The sequence below is a fragment of the Ochlerotatus camptorhynchus genome, unplaced genomic scaffold (assembly GCF_037179485.1).
Source record: "Ochlerotatus camptorhynchus isolate MF236.1 unplaced genomic scaffold, CSIRO-AGI_Acam_v1.1 ptg000434l, whole genome shotgun sequence".
Lineage (NCBI taxonomy): Eukaryota > Metazoa > Arthropoda > Insecta > Diptera > Culicidae > Ochlerotatus > Ochlerotatus camptorhynchus.
In genome coordinates this window covers 4,771,629-4,799,608 of record NW_027040920.1, presented here as the reverse complement: position 1 = coordinate 4,799,608, position 27,980 = coordinate 4,771,629, and the positions used below count along the sequence as shown (strand labels likewise).

General features: G+C 39.4%; 1 protein-coding gene across 1 annotated transcript in view; it reads right to left on the bottom strand.

Annotated features, from left to right (window-relative positions):
• Nucleotides 1–27,980, bottom strand: part of LOC135711676 (cyclic nucleotide-gated cation channel alpha-3) — a 484,096-nt gene that overhangs the window by 169,501 nt on the left and 286,615 nt on the right. Inside the window, exons 4-5 of the mRNA XM_065234596.1 lie at nt 10,779–10,967; nt 1,595–1,967 (exon numbers count right to left, since the gene is read on the bottom strand). Of these exons, the coding sequence (XP_065090668.1) occupies nt 1,595–1,967; nt 10,779–10,967 (562 nt within the window). The remainder of the gene's footprint in view (nt 1–1,594; nt 1,968–10,778; nt 10,968–27,980) is intronic.

Genomic DNA, 27,980 nt, shown 5'->3' with positions numbered 1-27,980 from the left:
TTCTGATTTAGGCCCACTGCTTTTTATTTTGTACTTAAACGACATTTCCTACATAGGGGAAATGCAGGTAATGTCGGCCTAAGTGTCCCTAATTTGGGCCCATACATAAATTCAGCAATCAACTAAATTTTCAATAGCAACCAAAAATATCCATTAGTAACGTCCCAATAACGCGTTCATTTAGATAAAATTGATAAATAGCAGACTTTTAGCGATGGGCCCAAATTAGGGACATGTAGGCCGACATTACCTACATTTCCCCTACTTAAAAAATAAGACTGCTTAAAAAGGCAGACGACATGGAACTCTTCATGGAAACAAGTAATTTTAGCGATGCAGAAGAATTCCAGAATTAAATCAATATATTCAACATCTGGTGTAGTAAAAGTCTACTTCAACTGCAGGTAAAAACATGTAGCTAAAACAGAATATAAATTATGCATAGTATGTAAGTAAACATTGTAACAATCATTGCATGTAGTCTACATTGGCTTGACGAAATGAATAAATATATAAATATATGGTATCACACACCGCATAAAAGGAGGGATTATTGTATTGGACAGAGTGGAAGGTGGTAGAATTGGCACTGATGTTTTCATGCGGTAGAATTTAACCATATTTTTTCCATGAATGTGATACAGATAAATTGAAATCCGCTGAAGTTTATCAGTAAATCAATCCACTTTTAGTAACGGGCTCATAATATTCCATATTCTTAAGCCAGGAACATAAAGCGATAAGGATATTCCGCAGTGCCAGGGAGCCATCTATTAATTTCATGATAAATCATGATTAATTAATATCACTTGCATATAAATATTACAAGTTCACAAGTTTTCTAACGAAGAATTATTCCTTCACTGAGAATTGAGTGTGATTTACTGTTCATCCGGACATGCAATTACCATGCATTTCACGAGCTCTTTCAAGTCACCCAACCGGTCATCTACAGGTTACAGTACAGCAATACTCACTATTTCATGCAATTCATTATCACTTTATCGAACGAAACATCGTAAATGAGAGGACGCAATATCTTGACGTAGAAGATTACTTTACTACCGTGTTGCCCCAGTTATCCCCCGCGCATTAACCTTATTTATTTCGCTTCCCGTAATGAGATTTTGCCAAACCAATCGGGCTAACGGTCGAAGCGTTTCCAGGCAAGTAAATAGGTGAATAAATTCTTATTTATGTAAGATCAAGATCCCACAATAAATCCAACCACAACCACATAGCTTGTAGTCGATTTTTCTTCTACTTTCGATGCCACGGCCTCACTTTGCTTCGATTCTCTCCACTTGAACTTGGAAAGGAAATTGCGGTCGGAAGAAGGTGTAAACCAATTTGTTGGCGCCATTACTGCGGTGAGAAATGCAAGTTCTACTCAATGGTTAACTTTTTTTATGGGCACGTGAGTTTGGTTAAAATTTGCAGTACATAAATTTAAATTTAAAAAAACTCAAGCAAAACGAAACAAGGAAAGATTACAACGAACGCGATATAATCCGTAGTAAAATTCCAGCAATAGTAGAAAAGTAACCAGCATTTGATATTGTATTAATCAACGGGCAATCAAAACCCTACTCACATGTATCGATCGGCACCGTTGCAGGTGCTTCCGGTTCCGCACGGTGGTGCCAGATGGTTACTCGACGCTCGGGTTGCTGCCGCAGCCGCTGCTGCTGCGGCTGCAGCTGCAGTGGTGTGTACCGCGGATTCCCGGGGTCCACTGCGGCCCCACGACCCAAGCAGTGGCTGGTCGCCCGATTTCAGCTTGCTCCGTTCCCGCTTGCGGTCCTTGCGGGACAGATCCATCTCCGAGGTGGTGGCGGACACATGGGAATGCACTGGCCGGGACGTACCCGACGCTGCCAGGCTATCGCGCGACGAGAAGAATCCTTGCTGCGAGATGCTCTGGCCCAGCTGGGTACCGGTCATGCCGAGCTTGGCACTGACGATATCTGATTTCGGTTTAGGGTGGTTGGTTTATGATTTTTTTTTGTAGTTGGTCGTACGCATGGAAAGAGAAGAATAAGAAAGAAACAAGTTTAGCTTTTTTTTTATCGTCATCAGGAGATTCAACCTAAAGATGTAGCCGTATATAAGCTCGAGGAAAAGTAGGTTATGTTTTCCTTTTAGAACACTTTTTTCGATGTAGGTGTAGAAAAAAAAAAATGAATCAACAAAGTAAGGAAGGAAAGAAAAGTGGTAACTTGAGCATAAATTTTATCGACATTGGAAGTAGATGATAAGTTTATGTTTATCCCATGGACGGATTAAACGAAAGCTATCATGATGTGATGCTGGAGAGAAAGTGCTACCGTACCGTCAGGCATAGAAGAGTGGTGGCCATGAGAAACTTTCTTTTGTATAAATAAGCAAGACAATGAGATCATTTTACTTGTGCTTCAACAATAGAAAATGAAAAAAAGCATTATTTTTGAATCATGATCTGCTTCCGATTGATTGCTTCAGCAACCAAGAGTGTATCCAGATTTAGAATTAGGGAGGGGGGTCAAAAAATATGGAGAAATATGTAAGACGCTGATTAGCTGGACATTGTGAATTTGTATAAAAATACAACATGTTTATAAATAATGTATGCAGGGTGCCAGAATCTTTTAAAACTTTACGGATTGTCATCAAGTTTCAAGTTTTTTTTTTCTAGTAGTATTAAAATTAAGTTAGCTTTAAGTCTTACAATACCATGATTTTCCACTCCCGGATTTTTTTAATTTCCCTAGAAAACCCCAACAACATTTTTTTTAATTCTCCCAAGGATTTTCTTATTTGTATCCCTTGATTTGTTTTCCGTCGATCTTGTTTTCCGTGCTGAGTACCAATGCTACCGATGCCAGGGAGGCAGCTTCCACACCTGAACCCTGCCTATCGACCCGTCAAACTCATGAACCGGAGCCCAACAGCCGAAGGAAGGCATGATCAGAGAATATGCCTCAAAAAATTCCAGCTGCGCTGACTGGGTTTGAACCCAGGTTCTTTGGGATGAGAGGAAGTCATGCTTACCACTACACCACGAGCAAAACTACATTACTTTTTTGTTTTATACCAAAATTTGTTCAATAATAAAATATAATTAAAATTTTTACACCTAAATTTTCTTAAGAATCTCAAAAAAAAAACAAGATAGGTATTTTTTAAATCTTTTTCCGTTATTTTTTTGAAAAATCTTGAATTCATAAGTTTAGTTTAATTTTTTTGGGGTGGTGAACTTCTTCTTTTTCACTTAGAATATATTTTGGTACAATTTATACTTGAATAGACCACAACACATGTGCAAAGAGGTTATTGTATTAGAAATATATTAATTAGATAAACAAAATACTGATTTTAAAATTTGACTGGCTTCTACTTGCCTTAACATCTTCCTTTTAATTCATAAGAATAAAGGAGATGTCGTTTACAAATAGTAAGTAACAGTAATAGGGTTTGATTTTTAACCTTTGAATCTAACTATTTGTTGGCGATTAGTTAAATATGACTCAAGCCATTTGAGAAGTCCAGGTTCAATTCCTTTGTTTTGTAATTTGAAAAGAAGCATGGGTATATCAATACGATCAAATGCTTTGCTAAAATCTGTATAGAGTGCTTCCACATGGTTTCCATTATGCATTGCAACCAAAGAATAGTTGACGAATTCAAGTAAATTTGTATTAGTAGATCGTCCTTTGAAGAAACCATGTTGCATGTTAGTGATTCTGTTTTTGATCTGATTGAATAGTTTTTCATTGACGATCGCTTTGAAAAGCTTTGGGATACAGGAAATAATAGCAATTCCTCGGTAATTTTGTATGTCAGATTTTTTGCCACTTTTGAAAATAGGCACTAGAAAAGAGCTTTTCCATGTTTTTGGGAAGATTCTAGAATCTAGTGACATATTGAAAAGCCAGAATAATGGAGCTGTTAGTTCCAGTGCCAGGCTCTTCATAAATACTGGTGGAATTCCGTCTGGTCCAGAGCCTTTGGAAGCATCCAAATTGTTCAAAGTTGCCATAATATCCTGCACATTAACTTGATTAACTTGTTTATCACTAATACATTCTGGGATGAATTCAAAATAATCACGATCACGATCATCTTCTGAAAAGAGGTGTAAATTTCTTGGAAGGAAGTAGCAAATAGATTGCAGATATTGGCTGCGTTGTCAAATGTCATTAAAATGCATTTTTGATGGAAAATTGTCTGATTTTAATTTTTGCCATGGGAGTAAAAAGTTCAAATCGTCTATAAGTGAAAATGCAATAGGAAGTGATCGATGTCAAGGACTTCACCCGCCGTCTAATGGAAATGAAAAAGCGTGTTTGACGTCACACTCGCTGTTGCATGAGAACAGTAGGAGAATGAAAGAGATGACAAATTCACAGCGTAACCATAGGCACGTTATTTCGCCTTTTTGGCTATATATGGTGTTTGTAAGTTCTGATGAGGCCCGTATTACACAGTTCGAAAAAGTAGTGTAAATTTCTGTTCAATATGACGCACATAAATGGAGCGTCACATATCATATACGTTTACATTATACATCATGTAAAGTTCTGACACATTTCATGCAGTGTAGCAAACATTGTATACAAAAGCCCATATTTGTATACAACATTGTTTGCAAGTTGCTCGGTTGCGTGAAATGAAATACAATTCTACGTAAATCAATGTTTACATCACAATTAAAATTCAGAATTTTTATCTGTGTAGCCAAAAAGGCGAAATAACGTGCCTACACAGAAAAAAAAGTTGTTGAATACTCCATCCAAACAGCTGCACAGAGGTCATTCAGCCGGTTGTGTAATATTACGTTTTACGATGTACATCGATTTTGCGAACAAAATTACATCTATTGATGTAAAATTGTATATGTTTTTTGCTATTACATCATTATTTCATACATCAGCTTGAATAACGTTGATCGATTTTACATTTTTTTTGCTGTGTATGGTTACATGGGTGTTCTCTTTGACATAACACAGTGAGTCGAAGAGACGATTCGTCAAAAGTGATATATCAAGGTTTGTATTTAAAGTATGAAATAAAGAATACGCCATCCTAAGAGCCGTAGAGACATTTTTGACGTTTAATCGTCTTTCTCTATCTAGCAAACATGGATGAATGCATGGTTCACACTCGTTCGATTTAAATTGACCAGTAGTGCGCGCCGATTAAACGTCAAAAAGCTCTATGCACTGTAAAGAATTTACCGTCGGCGTGCGAAATCGTAGACCGGTGGCGTGACGATTTCTGAACAATCGGCGTGCCAATAAAATTGTGTCGGCGGTGACGTGGCCCGAAAAGTGGCAGTGGTGTCGGCGTGGAGCGACGGCGCACATCTCTTATCAGAAGTATATTTAAAATTATTGAATATTTTGGGTTTGATGCCAATGCACAATGGTCCCAAAGACGCATTTAGGAAGATAAAAATGTTTGCGCTTAAACCGTTGGTTTTAGGCATATGATGTCTTCGAGAAAGTTTCTTCATATTTTTTGGCCAATCTTTTTATATTAGTAAGATAAGGGTGGAACATAAAATTGGTTGAATTGAAATTGCGAACTTTTTTATTGTTTGAGATAAACCAGGAATGCCATTCTACCCAGTGTCAGCAGGGTGATGAGTTGTAAAGACCCCTCGCACTATGACAAAAGCAAACTCATCCAAGAGATTTTTTTTGTTTTCACTTTCTACCGCTTCTCCCACTTCGCAAACAAATCAAGAGCAAATTTTCATTACGTCGAATGTAACAAAGGTAAACAAAGTCGAGCTATCAGTGTCAATCGATTCTCCTGCTATTACACTACATACTGTCCGAATATAGGATCAAATCCCATTTTTAAATTTATTTACCAGTCGAATTGCTTTTTGACGTAATCACCTTCCGATCAAAATAGTTTTCGATGTTACTTAAGTCACCCAATTTCTATGGAGATGCCGTTTGACTTAAGTAACAGCGCTGAGGAACCCGTGAAAAGTGTACGTTCGTCGTTTCGCTTTCTCATTATTAAAGTGAATAAATCGAACTGTTTGTTGCTAAGATGATTTCGGTGGTTCTAAAATGATGAATGGGCTGCACGTAAGGAGACGTAATTGATAATTCTCCCGAATATCCTGGTAAATACACTTTGACTTAAGTAACAATAGGGGCCACCAAACGACGTATAATAACTTTTGACTCAAAAACCAGTATTTTTTTAGCATGAAAGCTAGCGATTTGCATTTGTATGATTAAAACCCTGCTAAATATGTTAAACATTGCTATCACTATGAGATTATATGTGTTTACTTGGAAATAGGAATAACTTTTCGGTCATCAAAACAAAACTTTATTTTTCTCAGATTGGTGCGAATGTTACTTACGACATAATGAAAATTTGCTCTTGAAATACAGTTTATAACGTTCTCACCTCCACCAGTCCAACACACCGGAGCGTATGAGTGATCACTAGGGAGCAGCGAATCCAAAAAACATAAAGCAACTAACGATACAGACAAAACTGTTGCTACGACTACCATGGCAAACTCGCTCTGTAGCATAGCTCGATCGGAGTGGTAGAAGGATAATGATATATTGTTTGCCTGCTTTGTTCCAATATACATGAATGAGGACATAGCTTGATCTGAATCGAGAAAAGACATAACAAAAAAAATCCCATTAACACACGTGAAACATCTTCGGCTTTATTTCGTGAAGCAGCTTGCCAACAATTTGCTCGTTTCCTTCTACTACTCTAAACTTCAACAGCCACGTCGAAGATGCCTGTGAGAAGGCTGTGTACACTTAAAAAATATTGCAAAACCAATATTGATTTTATTATTAATCAAAATTTAAACATTGGTCCGAACAATATTTTCTTCAAAACTATACTATGTCCGATTATCGGAGTGGAATTCGATCAATGTATACAAAAATGATCCAAAATGACAATGTCAAACACGATGGCACTCGTAGTGGTTTTTCAGTTCACGTTGAATGTGGTAACGTTCTCAAATGGTTCTGCAAACATCGTCCGCTCATTGATCGAAAGAAGCATATAAGCCTGCCGGAAATGGAATCAAAGCCTGTATCGGTTAGCCAATAAACTGCTTATGGATTTGATGCACAGAAATTTCTTCTATCTGTTCGACTTAACGGCCAAAGCGTTGAATATTACCATTCCGGGTAGACCCAAGTTTTAACCGTTTATCGAAGATTAAAACGTCAGGTAAACCTGGGTTTCGATAATGATAATTTTATGGTACTGCTTTTGCTTTAATTACAACTATAATTTAATTATTTAAAAACAGTAATATTAAGCATTACACGAAAAAGCAGCAGAAAATACATTCCCTCGAATAAACCGTATGTATGCATTGCAAGCATATTTAGATTTTATACTATGACAGGCAAAATCATTTTTATACTAATACCAACCTTTGCGTCGGCACGGGGAGTTGCGATTTAGCGTAACTTTTAAACTATTTAGCTTTCAATATTTTTTGAGTGTACGTTGATGTTTTCACTCACTCACGTAAAGTTCTGCCGGAATCATTGGAGAAACAATAACACCTTGGCGCTATCATCTTTCTCATGGAAGTAAGTGTATAAACAGACAAACAATGAACAGTCAACTCTCTCACTCTCTCGTGCTGTGTCTAACAATCTCTCCAGTGGTGCCAGGATAAATCTCTGAGGAGACAAGCAGAGATTCACCCCAGAGAATGATATCTCTCGCACCCGGGTGATTCGCCCGAGAGAATTTTAAACCCTGAGATAAACTAACGCAATGTTCTAAAAAGTTACAGAACAATAAATTTGCAGCAAATTTACCCAAGACACCAAATTTCCATCTCTTGTGGTTCGATAGCTATGATTTTTTCAAACAAGCAGGTTAGGTGGCCCCTGATATATTGGTATTCTATGATTTTCTTTCACACGTTAATTTCTCGTAAAAACGAAATTTTAGACACTTTTAGAGCTTTTAATGGTAAATAATTATGCTGAAACAACCATTAACCAAGTTGCGAACTTTTTTATTCGAAAGTTAAAGGCGATTTTCTTCAATAAAAATGGCACTTTTCAATTGTCAATATCTCTAAAAGAAACAAACCGATTCCATTCGAAAGATCGTTGATTTGTCCATGCACAATGAGAAAACTGCACGAGCAGATTTTGTTAAAATAATTTAATTTATTTTTTTTTTAATTTATGTTTTTATGCAAAAACTGCCATAACTCTTCAAATGAAGAGTTAGTTAAAGACAGTTTCTTGATCGCTTTTGCGAAAATGTGCCCTATCATAAGTTCTAAAAGTGTCTCAAACAAAGTTTTTGTGAGAAATCAATGAATGAAAAGATAATTACAGATAACCTTCATTCTACGGTTTACCCTAGCTTATACATTATAAGACATCAAACATGGCCTACTGGAATGTGTTACAAACCTTATAAAATATTACATATATATGCTTAAAACCAGTGCTGCAAAATTTCGACACTAAAAACTGATAATAACAAAACAACCCTGGTCACTCATTTCAGCAGAGAGTCACCATCAGTAGCAATCAATGTCAATTGTCAGTGATATTACTATCAGTGACGACGATGTTCAGTTTTTTCATTTGCTGAATTACTATCGAAATCAAATTAATTTAGCAAAACAGTTACATAGAACCATCAAAGTGAATACGAATCATCAACATTATCAGCCTGGAGAACAATAATGTGACACAGAATACGCAAATTCACAGTTTTTTCACCAAGGGAATCTTTGTCACTGACAAAGAAAAGAGTGATATTTTGACAAAGGAAATTTTGATTTTCAGTTCTATCAGTGTTGCTGCTGAAATGAATTTTGTCTATATCCACTGAAGTTTTCTCAATGTAAATGACAAATCGCAGCACTGCTTAAAACCAATGGTTCTAGCAAAAACATTTTTGTCTTCCTAAATGCGGCTTTGGGACCATTGTGGAATGTGTGGATTAAAGCTACTCAAAAAGAAGAAATGATTATTTGTCGGAATTATTATGTATAAAAATAAAATAAAATATATTACACTTGCATATTGTTTAAAAAATCTGTAATATGTATGTGTATCAAAATATTTAAAAAAAAATCTGTGTGATTACAGATAAATCTATGTATCAAAATTATGGATCAGCCGGATAAAAGCACTCGGGAACATTTTCCGAACATCACCGAGTTAGGAAAAATACAATCACAACTAAATTGTTTTTTTTTTTTTTTCTTAAATTAAGCTATTTAGTTCAAAGTGATCCATAACTGTGGGGGTTGTGTATTATCGAATAATTAGATGTTATAATGATATTTTTTATTAGAAAGGTTGTTAGAAACGTGTTGTACTCATATAACTTGCCAATGTTGCTTTGAAAGAGTGACAATAAGTGACTCTCATAAAGTTAAATTGGCAGGTTTTATGTATCAAACACGAACTTTACATCCTTTTTATGTGACTTATAAATGTATACAAAATATCATCATAATATTTTATGATTCCATAATCCCATAAAACATTATTCATGCGAGAGTAACGGACAGTAACCCTGTCCATATCCCTTCAAGAACGTAAAATAATTTATCTTACTATCTTAATATCTTCCACGACATTCACCAACGACATCATAAAGTATAATTTCTAGCCGAAACATCTTATCAGCTGTCTTTCCGTTGTCCATTTTACAAAACTACCCAGGCTCATAGTATCACATCACGTATCTTGTTCGAATGTACTCTAGTTCTTCTAAATTTAAGGCTTGCGTCCAATGAAGTCAAATCCATTCCAAAGAATGAGTATGCAGTTTTTGAACCGAAACGACCGGAAACATCGTTATCCATGTAGCCATTCCGGGCGGTGCTTTGTGTGTAGGGCCATTATGCAGCAAAGAATAGAGAAGCAAGCACAACTTTACGCCCTTTGTAACATACGAAATGTTGTGATTACATTAACTCATTCATGTATAATAAACATGGCCCAAAAATAATGTCTAAATTACTGTCCTTTTCATCTACACACAAACACACATACTATAGAAGTGGATGGGACCGTACAGGCTTTGATATGACCGGGCAACATAGCGCAGCAAGGAGGGTACATGTACTGAATGTACAACATAACCATTCAAACACAAAAGGGCAGTGGAAGGGAAGAAAGTGAATGACTAGGTTCAAATGGGGATGGAAACTGATGGGGGTTGTACGAAACGGACACTAGAACGGAAACGGTACTACGTATGTGCGGACACACACACAGGAAATAGGGCAACGAAACCATTAAAAAACTACAACTACCATGATTACACGCAAGCCGGCGACAAGAAACATGTCCACGTCTAGATGGGATGGAAGAAAATTTAAATTTATCTGCCTTAGTTATTTTTATGCTTTTGCCCTCATCCAAGGATCGGGGTAGTTTTAGGACCGAATCTTGACTTTATCGGTCCACCACCGACGCTGGCCAGCTTAGCTGTTCAAATGGAAAGCAATGCGTCCACACATAATCAAAAAAATAAACGAACGTGACAGCAGCAAAAACTACAACAAAATGCTAACGACAAGGACGTGATCAAGGATGGGAGATAATCAGATAATGGCGTCGCGCAAGGATGAGCTGAATCACTTGAATGCGGTAGATTGAAGGGAGAAAGGGTATACTGGTGTGATGGTGTTGACAGACGGTTCAGTGTGTGTGTGTCGGTGTCTGTATGTGAAAGGTAAAGAAAATGGCGAGAGGTGGTAGGGGGGACACGAAGCCACAACACAAGCCGAAACTTACCCATGAGACTTGAACGGCTCACAGAGTTTCGATTGTGTTCCGAGGACGTTTGAATGGTATTGAAGTCGGACCCGACGGCTTCGAGGGGCGGAGGGGCCAGATGCATTATGGCTGCATCCGTTCCGTTGAGGGAGTGCGAGTGATGCCGCGACAGTTTCGAATCGTCAAAACGTGCCTTGCCATCATCATCTAGAATGAGATAAAACAGAGAAAGAGAGAAAGAAAGAGAAAGAGAGCCAATTAGGAACCGATGCTGAATTTACCGATAGTTGATCAAATGATAAAGGATAGCAAATAAATGAACGATCTAAAGACAATTCTGAAGAACACATAACCGACCTTTAATAACCATAAAGTCATCTTTTTGAAAAAAAGAATTAGAACGGCTTGTTTTATAAATGTATAATAGGTGATGCAGAAAACATCCCACGTTATATATGAGGTTTATAGATGTTTTCTTCATACTTCGTAGGTTTCAACATTTTCCAAAATAGTTTTCTTTTGCTTTTATCTTTAGATGTTATTTAAACGTGCCTCAATCGTAGTTGAATTTATAAAGTTCTTGAAGAAATTCTGTACTTTCCAGATTGGCGTGGACATTGACGGGGCCATTGAACCGGACTGTCTCTTCACGTAGTGATTGACAGTTTCTTATGAGGTTTTTTTAGGTTTGTTAGAATGTTGAAAACACTTTTTTATGACATCTCATAAATAGGTACAGGTTTTCTTATAAGGAATTGAACATACTTTTAAATAACTCTCTTGCAATTAAATGAAGGCTTTGCTTCTAACAAAATGTCTTTATCACGGATCGAGCCGTGTTGCACGAGAATATTATTTTCATGCCATTGGCAAGAATATGATAGATACTTATAATAAAACATTCATCAAGCGGAGTTGGTCTAGTTAGGAAGTAATAAATCTACCACGCCAAGGACCCAGTGTTCGAATCCCATACTTAATTTTTTATATTGATTTTTTGGCCCCGTGTTTTATGATGTTTCGAAAACATGTAAATCATCCTGCATACCAGATAGATCGATTCAGCCTTGAGTAAAGTTGTTTAGCTGGACAATATCCGTCTGACAGTGGATATTTTAGCTCAGAATTGATTCGCTAAGTTGCATCAGAGCACAAATAAAGTTCTTTCATTGTTAACTTAGAATCCATATTAGATATAAGTTTCCTGTCTTGAGCAAAGTTGTTCAAATGGACAAGACCCTTTCAGAAGTGAACAGTTTAGTTGAGAATTGACCCGCAAGGCAGAGTAAATAAAGTTCTTCTAGTGATAACTCAGGATCGAGACCAGATAGCAGTTTCCTGTCTTCTGCAAAATTGTTCAAATGGATGTAAAATACTCATCTCATCATCATGAACATTTTAAATGGGGAATTCACATCACAAGGTGGTACCAGATTTCAAATAAAGATCTTCTAGTGATAATCCAGGATCTACACACTTAAAAAAATTCATGTAAATTTAGGTGCTCTGAGACTGACATATACGAGCGTCAATTTTGACATAAAATTGAGTTATAATAGACGCGAAATTCAGCTCAATCAAACGTACTTTTCGTTGAGTAACGAACTTTTCAGTCTCGGAGCACTTAATTTTACATGACATGTTTGTTTACGTCTCATCCTTTATGTCAAAGATAGATTCCGTCACGTGTAAAATTAGGTATTTCTAAGTGTGTAGACAAGATAAAAGTTTCCTCACCAACAAACCGACATGAATGACCTTAGAAGTTACCATGTCATTTTTGATCAATGCTCACTTCTGACATCATGTGCGTGGAAAACTTTAAGCTAAGCCATGAAAACGTGTGTCTGATTTTTTCTGATTCTTGAAATGTGTGTCTGTTTTTTTCTGGACAAATGATTTGTGACTAGATTAGAAAATCCTATGGTTATGATACCATGATTTTTTTTTTTTTTTTTTTTTTTTTTGTAAAAATATGTTTATTGGTCATTTCTTTGCTTATTTAAAATTATTTACATAATTGTATTAAACACCGACTTCAAGGTTGAAATTCAGTTGAAATTCAGTTCATCTACATTGATCCTACCATTACAATTTTCAGCTGATTGACACTGGTGACAGTGGCACTGATGTCATCTGCATATGCGACCATCAGATCAGCTCCACACACTTGTTCTAGTCGCCGTATAAGAGAGTGCAGATATATTACAAATAGATGCATAGAAAGTGGGTCGCCTTGTCTAACTGATCGCTGGATCGGGAAGGGTGCAGAGAGGTGTCCGTTGATCAACAAACACGATGAGGAAGCAGTAGATATACGAGAGAGTAGGTTCACCATTGCCGTGTTGAAGCCCAGGTTTTGCATCGTTTTGAATAAAAATTGCTGATTAACACGATCGAACGCGTGATCAAGATCAAAAGAAATTAGCTTACCTTCCGTTTGCTTTAAGATGAGCGATTCTATCTTTTAGTCCGAGCGTGGCTTGGAATATGTTGCGCCCGGCATTCGAGCACTTTTGTGATCCTGTCAGAACGGAATGAGCACGGAGCACATTTTCAAGACGGTGCTTCAAAATTCGAGATAAGATTTTGTAATCATAGTTGATCAAGCTAATTGGTCTATATGAACCCACGGTGTCCCCCGCACCGCGTTTTTTCACCAACACGATCACCCCATCGACGAACTGGGTTGGAATGTTTGATCTGATGGCTTAATTCAGGATTAAATTCAGTTCGCGGTGAATCACGTCGAAAGCCCGTAGGTAAAACTCCTTCGGAAGACCGTCGGGACCTGGCGATTTTTTCGATGCGCTCGTTCGGATGGCAGAGAGAATTTCTGTTGTTGTGATATCGTCCATACAGGCTTCATTTGCAGCGTCCTCTTCGGGTATGACTCTTTCACATTGGAATCATTCATCTACATCGTCATCTACATTCTCCCGTGTATAGAGATCAGAAAAATACTGAACCATATGATCACGAATCGTATCGGAATTGTTGATTATCTCGTCCCTCTCGTTCCGCAGATGTTCGATGGTGGTTCTCCGTCTTGAACGCTCTCCTAGCTGGAAGGTAGACAGGGGTTCTCCGGCGACAAAGGTTTCGTTTATTTGCACGAACATTTCGGAGAAGCGACGTTGGTGTGACAGCATTTCTGCTTTAATCCGGTTGATGGTGGTGAGCATTGCACGGTTGTTGTGGTAGCCATCATACGCTTGCTGAAGTAGCTCATAGAGGCGTTGTTGCTCTCGATAGAAGTTATTGAAGGCAATTTTAGACTTCCATCGAAAAAAAGATTTTAGTTTTGGTTTCGCCACTGCTAGCCACCATTCTATCCACGAGAGAAAATTACGGCGTTGACGAGTCCAGTATTGCCAACGTATTTGGAGCTCTTCAATGTGTTCGGTGCTAACGGCGCCGGTGGTGTAGTGGTAAGCGTGATTACCTCTCACTCCAGCAGGCCTGGGTTCAATACCAGTCGGCGCCGCCGGGATGTTCTGAGGCATAACATCTCTGCAGTCCTACGATGTGATGTGATGGTGCCGATTGGGATGGAAATTGGTGAAAGCTGGATGACAGGTTGCGCTGTGGAGGATTTTTTTTTGCACTGTAACAGGTACAGTGGGGGGCTGCATCGTGTTTTTCTGTTGTGTTGCTACAGTACGTGACTCACTTGTACCAAGCAGATTTGAAGACAGACCCGAAGCGCCAAGTTGTTCGGATACAAACGAAGCCTTATTCTGCCCAGAATGTGGTTTTCGTAGTTCCGTAGGTTTCTGTGGAGGTTTGATCGGTGTAGGTTTGTTTGTTTTACCTCTCGTAACGTTTGCGTACGATTGGTCTGCGGCAAGCTTCTGCACCAGCAGTTTTTTGTTCTGCATACATGGGATGCCGATGTGTGCAAATTCATGGCAGTGCAAGCAGGTTTGCCGCTGCCCCTTGTAGCCCACCGCAGTTTCTTCGCCCTGAATGGTCACGAGAGAAGGAATGTTTTTCGTAACCACCATACGAGCAACACGAACACCGGTTGCAACACCACCAAAATCACTGTATCGGTCATCCCACAGTAGGTCACGAACACTGATAACTTCTCCGTATTCGGCAAGGAAAACTGCAATCTGATCGTTGGTGACGCCTTCGGGTAGCTCGAAAAACTTCACCTCCACCGCTCCATCCTCCATCGTAATCCGTAGCTTGTAGGACTTCCCATCAAACACGAATTCGTGCTTTCCGTCGTGTTGCTCCACGATCTTCTCGGCTAGTTCGAGGTTGATAACCTTCACGAAGGTATATCCTAGCCGTCTGCTTGGCTGGAGTAGAACCACGTTTTCGCGAGTAAGACCGAGTTCTTTCGCGATGAACTTATGGATCTCGTCATGGGAGAGAAGCTTCGGAAACTGTGAGTAATCGACGCGAAACGTATTCTCGCGGCGAGGCATCGCGGAATATGACGTCGCGACGAGCGCGAACGCGATACTTGATACTTAGAATCTGCCGTTACAGAATTTCGAGCAGAACTTAAATTTAAGTTTCATGTCGGTTTGTCGGGAGATTCCTGTCTTGATCAAAGTTGTTCAAATGGACAAAACCCGTTCAGTAGTGAACAGTTTAGTTGGGAATTAACTCACTAGGTGGCACCAGAGTTAAAATAAAGAGGACAAATGGACGAAACCCGTTTAGCAGAGTACTGTTTAATAGGGAATTGACTGGTTAGAGAGAGAGAGAGAGAGATAGACAGAGTTGTGTACAATTCTTCTTTTGATGATTAACCAGAAGCGTTTATTTCAGATTGATTTTGTTTGCCTTCTGCAAAGTTGTTTATCTGGATAAGATAATTACGGCAGTAGACAGTTTAGCTGCGGATTTATTTGTTAGGTGACGCCAGAGTAATTCTTTTAGTGATAACTCAGAATCGTAGCCTGATAGACGTTTTCTGTTTTCATTTATTCATAAATATTTTTCAAATAGTAAACAGATCATAATTGACTCGTTAGGTGATAAATTAAGATGCGTAAAATGATTTTTTTTTTATAGAATCCATTGCGTGAGATTTGCGAACATCTGTCTTTTTCTTGTTTTCAGTATAGTAAAGTAGCTCTTATTTACTTTGCAAATTTAATTATTCTCTTCAACTATTCAATATTTACTTAAATCTATTTGCCACGATGCTTATTATTCATCTATGAAAAGTGGCTTATTTTCAAATATAGCGGCTCTGATTTTTCATGTTGTAGCCAATAGTTTTAACATGCTCCACTAAGAATAGCCACGTTGGCGTATGTTTTACAACAATTTTAAAATCAGCTGTCATTAACATAGAATACAGAACAACGTATTTTGATTACCATGTATGAATGATATTTTTGTTAGCTAATTTGGTTCATTATACGTCAAGATATAATAGATTGAAAAAAGGTAGTCTTTTAAGAAACAGTTTACTAAAATATTTCAAACTCTACACAGAAGTTCTATTATGCTTGGCATACACAGTTGTACACACCAACTGCTAATTTGTTAAAAACTTTTCACTCAGTTGTTGAAATTTGTTTTTCTTTAAAGTAATTGAAAGATTAGGATCATATGTTACTACAGATATGCAAACAGTAGATAAATCTTAACATTTGACTCAACACCAATGAATTTTTGCTCTTAAAGTCCGATATGTGCAGTGAGCATTTCTCACTTCATTTTTCCAACGCAAAACAAATATAGTTTATTACTAGAATTAAAATCTACTTATTTTACGTATCTATAACAAGCTTAACCTCTGTTTAATCTACTGCTTCCAAAAGAACTATTTTTCATCAACTGTGTGCAAAGTTATTAGCAAATAAGCAGTTCGTGACCAAAATCCAATCCAATCGTGCCACAAATTACAATTATAAACCTAGAATACTTCATCAACAGCAGCAAGAAATTTGAGAGATTTGAATTAAAAAATTAACAATGATAGGTATTTGAATTCCCATGGAGGGACAAAATGTCCAGTCATTCTAGAAATTAATCTCGATTGTCGTTCTGGAGGATTTCAAGAGATCGGTGAATCACAGGAATTAGTGTAGAGAATCAAAGAGGAATTCTAGAGAATTCTAAGAGGGATAACCTAAAACCCAAAGCACAGACAAACAGACATAACACTCATGATCACATTCATCGCAAATAATATTTTAGTTGGGAATGTGCTTGCACTTGTCATGGTGGCGCCACTGAAGCATTGAGCAAGCCACCACATTTCGAACTTATCAGTGATGCCAGTTTTTACCTCGTTTAAAAACTTGTTGCTAGCACACTTACCTTACTTACCAATCAGGCTAAGGCCTTGTTGTCCTCTGCTGTCCGAAGAAGTCGTCTCCACTCTACTCGATCCATGGCCACAGTTCGCCAGCCTCGTAGTCTGCAAAGGGTCCGCAGGTCACCTTCTACTTGGTCGATCCACCTTGCCCGCTGCGCGCCTCTTCTTCTTGTTCCTGTTGGGTCGCTTTCTAGAACCATTTTCACTGGGTCGTCGTGCGGCATTCTTACGACGTGCCCAGCCCACCGTAGTCGCCCATTTTTTGCAATGTGGACGATGGATGGTTCTCCCAGCAGCTGGTGCAATTCGTGGTTCATTCGCCTCCTCCACGTTCCGTTATCCATCTGCACTCCACCGTAGATGGTACGCAACACCTTCCGTTCGAAAACACCAAGGGCGCGTTGGTCCTCCACGAGCATAGTCCAGGTCTCGTGGCCGTAAAGGACCACCGGTCTAATCAGCGTCTTGTAGACAGTCAACTTCGTGCGGCGGCGAATTTTATTCGACCGGAGCGTCCTCCGGAGTCCAAAGTAGGCACGATTCCCTACCATAATACGTCTTTGAATTTCTCTGCTGGTATCATTTTCGGCGGTCACCAGTGAGCCCAAATACACGAACTCATCGACCACCTCGATTTCGTCACCGTCAATCTGAACTCGGGGTGGGAGGCTAACATTGTCTTCCCTAGAACCTCTTGCTTTCATGTATTTTGTCTTTGATGCGTTGATGGCAAGTCCAATCCGTCTAGCTTCAGCCTTCAGTCTGATGTACGTTTCCGCCATCATCTCAAAGTTCCGTGCCATAATGTCAATGTCATTGGCGAAGCCAAGGAACTGAATATCGTGCCACTCGTGTCTATCCCAGCTCTTTTGATCACACCTTCTAACGCGATGTTGAACAGCAGACACGAAAGTCCATCACCCTGCCGTAACCCCCTTCGAGATTCAAAGGGACTCAAGAGTGTCCCCGATACTCGAACAACGCACATCACTCGATCCATCGTCGCCTTGACCAATCGCGTCAGTTTATCCGGAAATCCGTACTCGTGCATAATCTGCCATAGCTGATCTCGATCGATTGTGTCGTATGCGGATTTGAAATCGATGAACAAATGATGTGTGAGCACGTTGTATTCGCGGCATTTCTGCAGAACCTTCCGAATCGCGAAAATTTGGTCCGTGGTAGCGCGGGCACCCATGAATCCCGCCTGGTATTGCCCCACGCACTCTCTTGCATATGGTGACAGACGGCGGCATAGAATTTGGGAGAGTACCTTGTAGGCGGCGCTCAGCAGTGTGATCGCGCGGTAGTTGCAGCAATCCAACTTGTCGCCCTTTTTGTAGATTGGGTATACGACACCTTCCATCCACTCCTCAGGTAATATCTCCTCCTCCCAAATCTTGGCAATTACCCAGTGCAGCGCTCTAGCCAGTGCTTCACCACCGTATTTTAATAGCTCACTTGGTAGTTGATCTACACCAGTTGCTTTGTTGTTCTTCAGCCGACCGATCTCCTCCTCAACTTCTTGAAGATCAGGGGCCGGTATCCTGTCGTCTTCTGCGCGTGCTCCAAGGTCTGTTGCCATGCCACCTTCGTTTTCTGCTGCTTCACCGTTGAGGTGCTCGTCATAGTACTGCTACCACCTCTCAATCACCTCACACTCGTTCGTGAGAAGGTTACCGTCCACGCATCGTGCTCTCTTGCCGTGCGGATCTATTTGCTTTTTGCTTAAGGAAGTGTTACTACTACCTAAAGCTACAACAAATTTAAACAGCACTTTTCAGTGCTCAACCTGTAAAAATTTTCTACCTTGTTCAACTCCTCTTATTCCTCTTCGATCCTTGTTTGGACCCTACCCGAGGTAATCCTTCTTGGATATCGATTTGGAAAATTCCTCTTCGATCCTTCAGATTCTTATAGTAATCTGCTTGGAAGTCGATTTGGATAAAAAATTTACTGCCGCCATGGCGCCTAAACGCAAAAGAAAGGGGCAAACTCTTGACCCCCCTTCTGATGAAATTAATTTGAGTAATCAATTTGATTTGCTCACGGATGATGAGAATGATCCATCATCCAAGAAAAATTCTAGTAAACTTTCCCGGCTTAATGCCAAGAAGGAAAAGATTCCCCCTATTGTGATAACCACTACCGATTTCCATGCTCTTCGCATGGAACTTTTGAATTTCGTGAAAGTTAAGTTTTCACTACAAATTGGACGTCGGGGTGAATGCCGTGTATTGGCTGAAACCTTGGATGGATTTAAATGTCTTCTCAAGTATCTTACTGAGAAGAAGCACAAATTTTTTACTTACGACACCAAAACTGAACGTGTGTTCAAGGTTGTCATGAAAGGACTGCCCAGTGGTGAATCCCTGGATCAGATCAAAGATGAACTGGCAAAATTACTTGGAGTTGTGCCACTCCAAGTAATCAAAATGAAAATGAAATCCCGTCCTGGCGATTCGCGCAACGGGATTTCTAATGATTTTTATTTAGTTCACTTCAAGTCTAGTGAACTAAACAACCTTAAGGCCTTAGAAAAAGCTAGCCTTATGCTCCATGTCCGAGTGAAGTGGGAACACTTCAGGAAGACTGGAGGAAATTTTCAAAACCTCACTCAGTGCCGTAAGTGCCAGGGATGGGGTCACGGAACTAAAAATTGCTACATGCCAGCTAAATGCATGAATTGTGGTGATTCCTCTCACGCAAAGGACGACTGTCCTGTGAAGGAAGATCCTAAGAAATTTAAATGTTCAAATTGTGGTGAAAACCACAAATCCAATTTTTGGGAATGTAAGACTCGCAAAGCGATCCTACAATCTCGTTCTAACCGACAGGTAGGAAACGCTCCACGTTTCCGACCAGGTATAAATTCCTCTGCTGTTAACAACGGTCAGCGAGGAACAAATTCTACATTCGTACCCGTAGGTACAAATATCACCCCTGCTTCAAATGTTTCATCTGTACCTACTACCCTCGCTGCTAACAATGTTCAGCGAGTTAATGGAGCTACCTATGCTGCTATTGCAGCGGGTAGAAATCAAAATACTAACCAACGTTCTAACGGAAATTTTGACAATTTTGACTTAGGAAGCATTACTGCTCCTAAAATGGAATTTTTACAGAATTCATTAATTGACATGATTTCTGATATGCTTAAATCTAACTCCATGTTTGATGCTATTCAAACTGGAGTAAAATTTGCTAATAATATTGTCATGACTTTAAAATTCAGTAATGGATTTTAAAGCATTAAACATTTTAAATTGGAATGCTCGATCTCTTAAAGATAATGAAGACGAGCTATTTAATTTTTTGAGAGTTCATAACGTGCATATTGCCGTTATAACTGAAACTTTCCTTAAACCTGACCATAAGGTTAAGAAGGACGCAAATTACTTGATTTATAGAAATGATCGTCTTGATGGACCCTGTGGTGGCGTTGCCATCATTATTCATAGACGAATCAAGCATAAAATTCTTTCTTCATTTGAAACCAAAGTTTTTGAAACTTTGGGAGTTTCTGTTGAAACAAAATTTGGACAACTTACGTTTATAGCTGCCTATTTGCCATTCCAATGCGTAGGCCAGCAAAAGAATTTTCTCAAGGGTGACCTCCAGAAACTTACCCGTCATAGGTCTAAATTCTTAATTATTGGTGATTTTAATGCAAAACACCGCTCATGGAATAATGCTCAAAGCAATTCCAATGGTAATATTCTGTTTGATGATTGTTCTGCAGGTTATTACACTATTCAATATCCAAACAGCCCAACATGCTTTTCTTCTGCAAGAAATCCCTCAACTATTGATTTGGTCTTAACTGATTCATGTCATCTTTGTAGCCAATTGGTTACCCATGCTGACTTCGGTTCTGATCACCTTCCAGTAACTTTTGAAATATCCCAAGAAATAATTTCTAATCCCAACAGCTTTACTTTCAATTACCATAGGGCTGATTGGGAGCAATATCGAACATTTATGGAATATAACTTCGATCCAAACATTCCTTTGCAAACCAAAGATGAAATTAATTATGCTCTTGAATCTCTGACTACTTCTATAGTTGAAGCAAGAGCTGCCTCAGTACCAAAATGCGAGGTTAAATTCGATTCAATTATAATAGACGATGATCTTCAGCTCTTGATCCGTCTTAAAAATGTCCGTAGGAGACAATTTCAAAGAACACGCGATCCTGCCATGAAAGTTATCTGGCGGGATTTGCAAAAACAAATTAAAAAGCGATTCTCTGCCCTGAGGAACAAAACTTTTGAAAATAATGTTTCTAAATTAGACCCGAGTTCCAAACCCTTTTGGAAACTCACAAAAATTTTGAAAAAACCTCAAAAGCCAATTCCAGCGCTTAAAGAAGGTGGTAAAATTTTGATCACAAATTTGGAAAAAGCTCAGAAACTTGCTAAGCAATTCGAGAGTTCCCATAATTTCAGTTTGGGTCTTACTAGTCCTATTGAGAATCAGGTTGCTCGGGATTTTCGGAATATTTTCTCTCGGGAAAATATTTTTGATGATTCCTGGGGGACTGATTTGGACGAAGTAAGGTCTATAACTAAAAAGTTTCAAAATATGAAAGCTCCAGGTGATGATGGAATTTTCTATATCCTCATCAAAAAACTCCCAGAGAGTACCTTGTCTTTCCTGGTAAAATTATTTAACAGATGTTTCCATTTGGCATACTTTCCTGATAAATGGAAAAATGCAAAAGTTGTTCCAATTTTGAAGCCGGATAAAAATCCAGCTGAAGCTTCTAGCTACCGTCCAATAAGTTTGCTTTCTTCAATAAGTAAACTTTTTGAAAAAATAATTTTGAATAGAATGATGCTTCACATCAATACGAACTCAATTTTTGCAGATGAGCAGTTTGGATTTCGCCATGGGCATTCAACTACTCATCAACTCTTGAGAGTTACCAATTTAATTCGTTCAAACAAATCTGAAGGCCACTCAACTGGAGTTGCTCTTCTAGACATAGAAAAAGCATTCGACAGTGTTTGGCATGAAGGTTTGATTGCTAAATTGAAAAAGTTTAATTTTCCACTTTACATTATGAAATTAGTTTAAAATTATTTAACTGACAGAACTCTGCAGGTAAATTATCAAAATTCCAAATCTTATCAACTACCTGTTAGAGCAGAAGTTCCTCAGGGTAGCATTCTTGGGCCTATATTGTATAACATTTTCACTTCGGACCTCCTTGATTTGCCTCAGGGTTGCCACAAATCTTTGTTCGCTGATGACACAGGCATTTCCGCTAAAGGAAGAAGTCTTCGTGTTATTTGCAGCAGACTTCAGAAAAGTTTAGATATTTTCTCTTCTTATTTACAAAAATGGAAGATTTCTCCCAACGCTTCCAAAACTCAACTTATAATATTTCCACATAAGCCCAGGGCTTCCTTTTTGAAACCTAGTAGTAGTCACATAGTCACTATGAACGGAGTTCCAATTTCCTGGTCAAACCAAGTGAAATATCTTGGATTAATACTTGACCATAAATTAACTTTTAAAGATCACATTGAGGGCATTCAAGCCAAATGTAACAAATATATAAAATGTTTGTATCCTCTTATAAACAGGAAATCCAAACTTTGCCTGACGAATAAACTTCTAATATTTAAACAAGTTTTTAGACCGGCCATGCTTTACGCTGTGCCAATATGGTCTAGTTGTTGCACTACCAGGAAAAAAGCACTTCAAAGGATTCAGAACAAAATTCTGAAGATGATTTTGAAGTTGCCTCCCTGGTACAGTACAACCGAAGTACATAGAATTTCGAATGTTGAGACTTTAGCACAAATGTCCAACAAAATAATTAATAATTTCCGGCAAAAATCGTTACAATCCTCAATTGCAACGATTAATTCCCTTTATACTTAGATAAGATTTAGTTTTAGTTATTTAGTTTTAAGCTATCAATTGTTATACTGACATGCAGGTTTAAAAAACCTGTTTAAAATACTGAATTGCCAAGACAGGAACAATGTAAAAACACTTAGATATATATCATAACAATTAAGGCTGGTAAGTTACTGTAGTAACTGGAGCACCTAGGTTAAAAATGAAATGTAATTTATTTTGAATTTGGAACAAATAAAGAGTTAAAAAAAAAAAAAAAAAAAAGGTTACCGTCCAAGTCCTTGCACATATCGGCTTGCGGCACGTAGCCTTTGCGCGAACTATTTAGCTTCTCGTAGAATTTCCGTGTGTCGTTTCGCGGTACAGATTTTCCATCGCCTCGCGATCTCGGTCTTCCTGCTGACGCTTCTTCCTTCGGAAAATCGAGTTTTGTCTGTTCCGCGCTTGTCTGTATCGCTCCACATTCAATCTCGTGCGGTGTTGCAGCATTCTCGCCCGTGCTGCATTCTTCTCCTCTACTAACAGTTTGCATTCGCCGTCAAACTAGTCATTTCTTCGGTCCGGGATTGCAGTACCTAGTGCCGCTGCAGCAGTACTACCTATGGCTGAACGGATGTCCCTCCAGCCATCTTCAAGAGAAGCTGCGCCAAGCTGCTCTTCCGTGGGTAGTGCAACTTCCAGCTGCTTCGCGTAGTCCTGGGCACCTCCGGCGTCCCGTAGTTGCTCAATGTTGGGTCGCGGCGTTCGACTTCGACGTGTGTTATGCACTGTTGAGAGTTTTGAGCGCATGCATACTGCAACTAGGTAGTGGTCCGAATCTATGTTCGCACTGCGGTACGTGCGGACGTTGATAATGTCGGAGAAGAATTTCCCGTCGATTAGAACGTGATCGATTTCTCGAGAGGCTGCAAAGTTCACGCATCGTTGGCCGTTGTCGTTCGATACGGCATGCAGGCTGTTTGGCCCGATTACCGGTCTACACATTGCCTCTCGTCCTACCTGAGCGTTCATGTCGCCGATGACGATTTTGACGTCCCGTTGCGAACAGCCGTCGTACACCTGCTCCAGCTGCGCATAGAACGCTTCTTTCTCGTCGTCGGGTCTCCCTTCGTGTGGGCAGTGCACGTTGATGATGCTGTAGTTGAAGAAACGGCCCTTGATCCGCAACTTGCACATCCTGGCGTTGATCGGCTGCCAACCAATCACGCGTTGGCGCATCTTACCCAGCACTACAAAGCCGGTTCCCAGCTCGTTGGTGGTGCCACAGTTCTGGTAGAAAGTAGCCGCTCGATGCCCGCTTTTCCATACCTTTTGTCCCGTCCAGTTCCTGCAGTGCTACGACTTCGAAGTTGCGTGGTTGAAGTTCGTCATAGATTAACCTATCGCAACCCGAGAAGCCGAGCGATTTGCAGTTCCATGTTCCGAGTTTCCAATCGTAGTTCTTAATTCGTCGCGTAGGTCTGTGCCGATTGTTCCGATCCGTATTTCTTTCTTCGGTATTTGCAACTTTGTTTTTTTCTCCAGGGCGGCTTGTTGGGCCTGCCCCAACCCCCTGTCTCGCCGGGGGACCATCGTGTACAGCTCTGTTTAGAGTCCCACGCTGGCACTAGGACGGTGATCAGCCGCTCCTAACATGGAGAACAGACGCCGTTTTGAGCCGCACCTCAATGGTGAACAGACGCTCAGGTTTGGTGAAGCATTTCCTCTATCACCATACTATGGTTACCGCGCCAGTGTTTGCGTCGCACCTCTTCACTTCACTGGGAGGCTACGCCACCCAGCAGTGCCCATGTTTCAGATGGCAGTCTTTTGTTATCATAAGACTCGAGAAGGCGTGAAGTAGGAACTTGCGAGGACCAGGGCTAGGTATTCCGCTCCTTCCAGGTTGTCAACTCACCATTTTGTTTGCTAGCACACTCAGCACACAAAACAAATCTCTAAACAAAAGTCTTAGCTTCTGTGAATTTTTCCTACGGATCCGTATTTCTGCAGAATTTACTAAATTCTATAGATCTTCGGAAAATGTCGCAGAACCGACATCACTGACTTCCATCTGTTTTGTTTTTATTCAACACAGCGGACGCGTTGACAGAACGAGGGAAAAGCAACTAGTAAAAAAATTGCATGAACGAGGGATGCTCCGGTTGCAAAACAATGCTTGGGAATGTGGTTGATAGATGGTGCTAGTGCTCATGCAAAATACGCTTGACGATATTTTTTGAAGAATTTTCTTCTAAGAGTTATGTCTATTTGTCTGTGCCTAAAGTGCGATTCTGGAGAAAATCAAATGGAATTCTTGATTATTCCAAGCGTCATTCTCAAACAGACAGAAAATCCAAATAACTCCTACGAAGATTCTAAAGAATCCCAATCGAAATTCGATAGAATGCTAACAGGAGATGAAGAACATCTCCGATTAATTCCACGAGGAATTGAGGATATTAATCTTAATTGGAATTTTGGAAAATGCAAAGAGATTTTTTGGAAAATCGCAGAATCACACTACATATAGTCACAACAAAAATTTCAGATAATCGGAAATGGAAACGTCGTATTAAGATGTGTGATTTGGTCATATGAATAATGTAATGTATAATTGACATCGAGACAGCGTAATGCAGTGAGGTAAAATCATCTCTTAATAAGACCCAACTTTCGATGGTCGAACAATATTGTATAAACTTTACGTCTTCGTAGCAATTTTTTCCCCTCTCGGATTTTCACAATCTCGGTGATCCAGTTCCGAAAATCTGTTTGTTCGGTATGCATGTGTGTGTCTGTGTTTGAGTAGGAACATACAAATCTTCATTCTTTTGCTTCCTATTGATGACGGTTTGACGTTTGCCATGGAAAATATCCGTCCATTCCGAAGTCACAAATCCAGAAGTCACTGTGCCGAACGAAAATGGTAAAATGGAGTAAGAGAAGCTTGGATTAACTTTCTTTACTCAGCATGCAGCTACAAACCAAACACAATGAACTAAACAACCAAGACCGGTCGATAATTCAATCCAGGGTGATGCGAAGACGGACCTCAAAATCGATGTTTTACTCTCTTATGAAGAAACGAATATAAGTTTTGCAGTTCATCAATATGAAAAATATTCAAGTTCACCTCGAATCATTCGATGTACTGAACATGTATCATTTCTCTAAACAGTTTGACCAAAAAATGCTTCGCCTTTTTCTTTCATGAATTAACGAACGAAAACAACCCATGGAAGAGTCACTATTCCGGATTAACAATAGAAAAGGGCCCATCAGCATTTTTAAACAAATCGTTCTAAAGCCCTTTCACCCCGAAGTGAAGGCTGCCCACGCAAACCAACACTATCATCGGATAGGGGAAGTTGGTGTTTCCTCTACACGATGATGGTGTTGGTTTGTGAACAAGTTGAAAAATGAAGTTTGACAGCATCTGCTGCCAACTGATGGCGATGCATCAATTATTTCAGCGCAGCCAACATTGAACAAAAAAAAAACCACTCCGGATCATCCAGATACAATTCAAACAAAAATTCGGAAATTGGAAAATCAAGTTTCGGCAACTTTCTTTTGATGACCCAGCTTCAGCGAAAACTCGGACCGACCAACCGACCGACCGACGATGGACAGATGATGATGATGGTTTGACATACAGTAATGCCTCAATTTATGCGGTGGGTGGTACCGTCCACCCCCCCCCCCCCCCGCTATGTCTCGGCTGTCCTTCAACCAAATGATTTTCTATAGATAATTATTTTACGGTTGACTCTAATCACGCACATTAAAAACATCAGCGGAATTGGTTGAAGGACCGCCGCGAAACAGCAGTGGGTGGACGGTATTTGTAAGAAGTTACGATTGTGTACACACTCTGGGACAGCGGAGAGCAAACAATACTTGGAAATGGGAAACACAGTCCAACATTATGAGACTCCTACGTGAAAATTCGTTCACTCGGAAAACGAAACCTTTAATATCAATTTAAAAGTAATCTTAAGTCCATTTCCAAAGCTGATAGTTGCACTGAAGCAGCAATAACTCATTCGCCCGAAGAATGGTGAAACATCTTTCCAAAGTCATACATCTTATTTCCGGAAAGTAGAAAATGAAAAAGATTCTTCATTCCTATCAACATCTTATCAACTTGAAGGAGTGGCAGAGAGCTCTCGTTTCATCCGCAACTGTGGAATGTGCTTTGGCTGATGATACGCATTAGGTAAGGACGTCGAGGGAGCTCTCGGTGAAATTGTTAAATTGAATACGTTACGGTCGGTGGTGCTTGACTGCGGCGAGGAAAATTTCTTCCCTTTCGAGTGCTTCCATGAATTTATTCTGCCGTCAGTTTTGATGGATAAACATTCATTTTGGGAAAACGTGAAATTGAAAGTAACCTCCGAGTGTTTGCTCGGCTGATTGACATTGCGTTTATGTAGGATGTAGGATCTCCCGATTAAAAGGCGGATGAAAAACGAAAGGCAGACATTGATCCAATTAGTCAAGCGAATAATTGTCCGTACAGAACGGGGAGTAATGGTTGAGGGTAACACCATGCAGTAGGAAAAGAGGAAGGACAGATTTGAGATGGATTTTTTTTTTTCAGAGGGAATAGAGAGAGAGCGAATCATTGCGATTCTAAAAAAAATACTTATGCAAAAATGACACAGGTTTAGAAGGCTATTGGTAACTGTTACTGTAGAAGTCCTCAGCTAACACTTAGATGAGGGCAGGTCTGGGGTGTCTCACTTTTAAAATGCTAATTGACGATGCATTTAATTTAAAAAAATGCATGTAATTTCAATATTTTACATCAACCATTCAATGGGATGTGGAAGTCTCTCTACTGAAGGAAAAAAATGTGGGATGTGAACGTCAAAACAAAGCAAGATACCCAAGTAACCATAGGCACGTTATTTCGCCTTTTTTTGATATATACGGGCTTCATTTGAACTTGCAAACACTGGAATAGTCGTTGCTTAGCAGCAGGCTTGCAATTGCTCATTACAGCTAAAATGCTATTTTTCGTAATTATGAAACAATGAGATACTATAATGATATTTTTTATTTGTAAGATG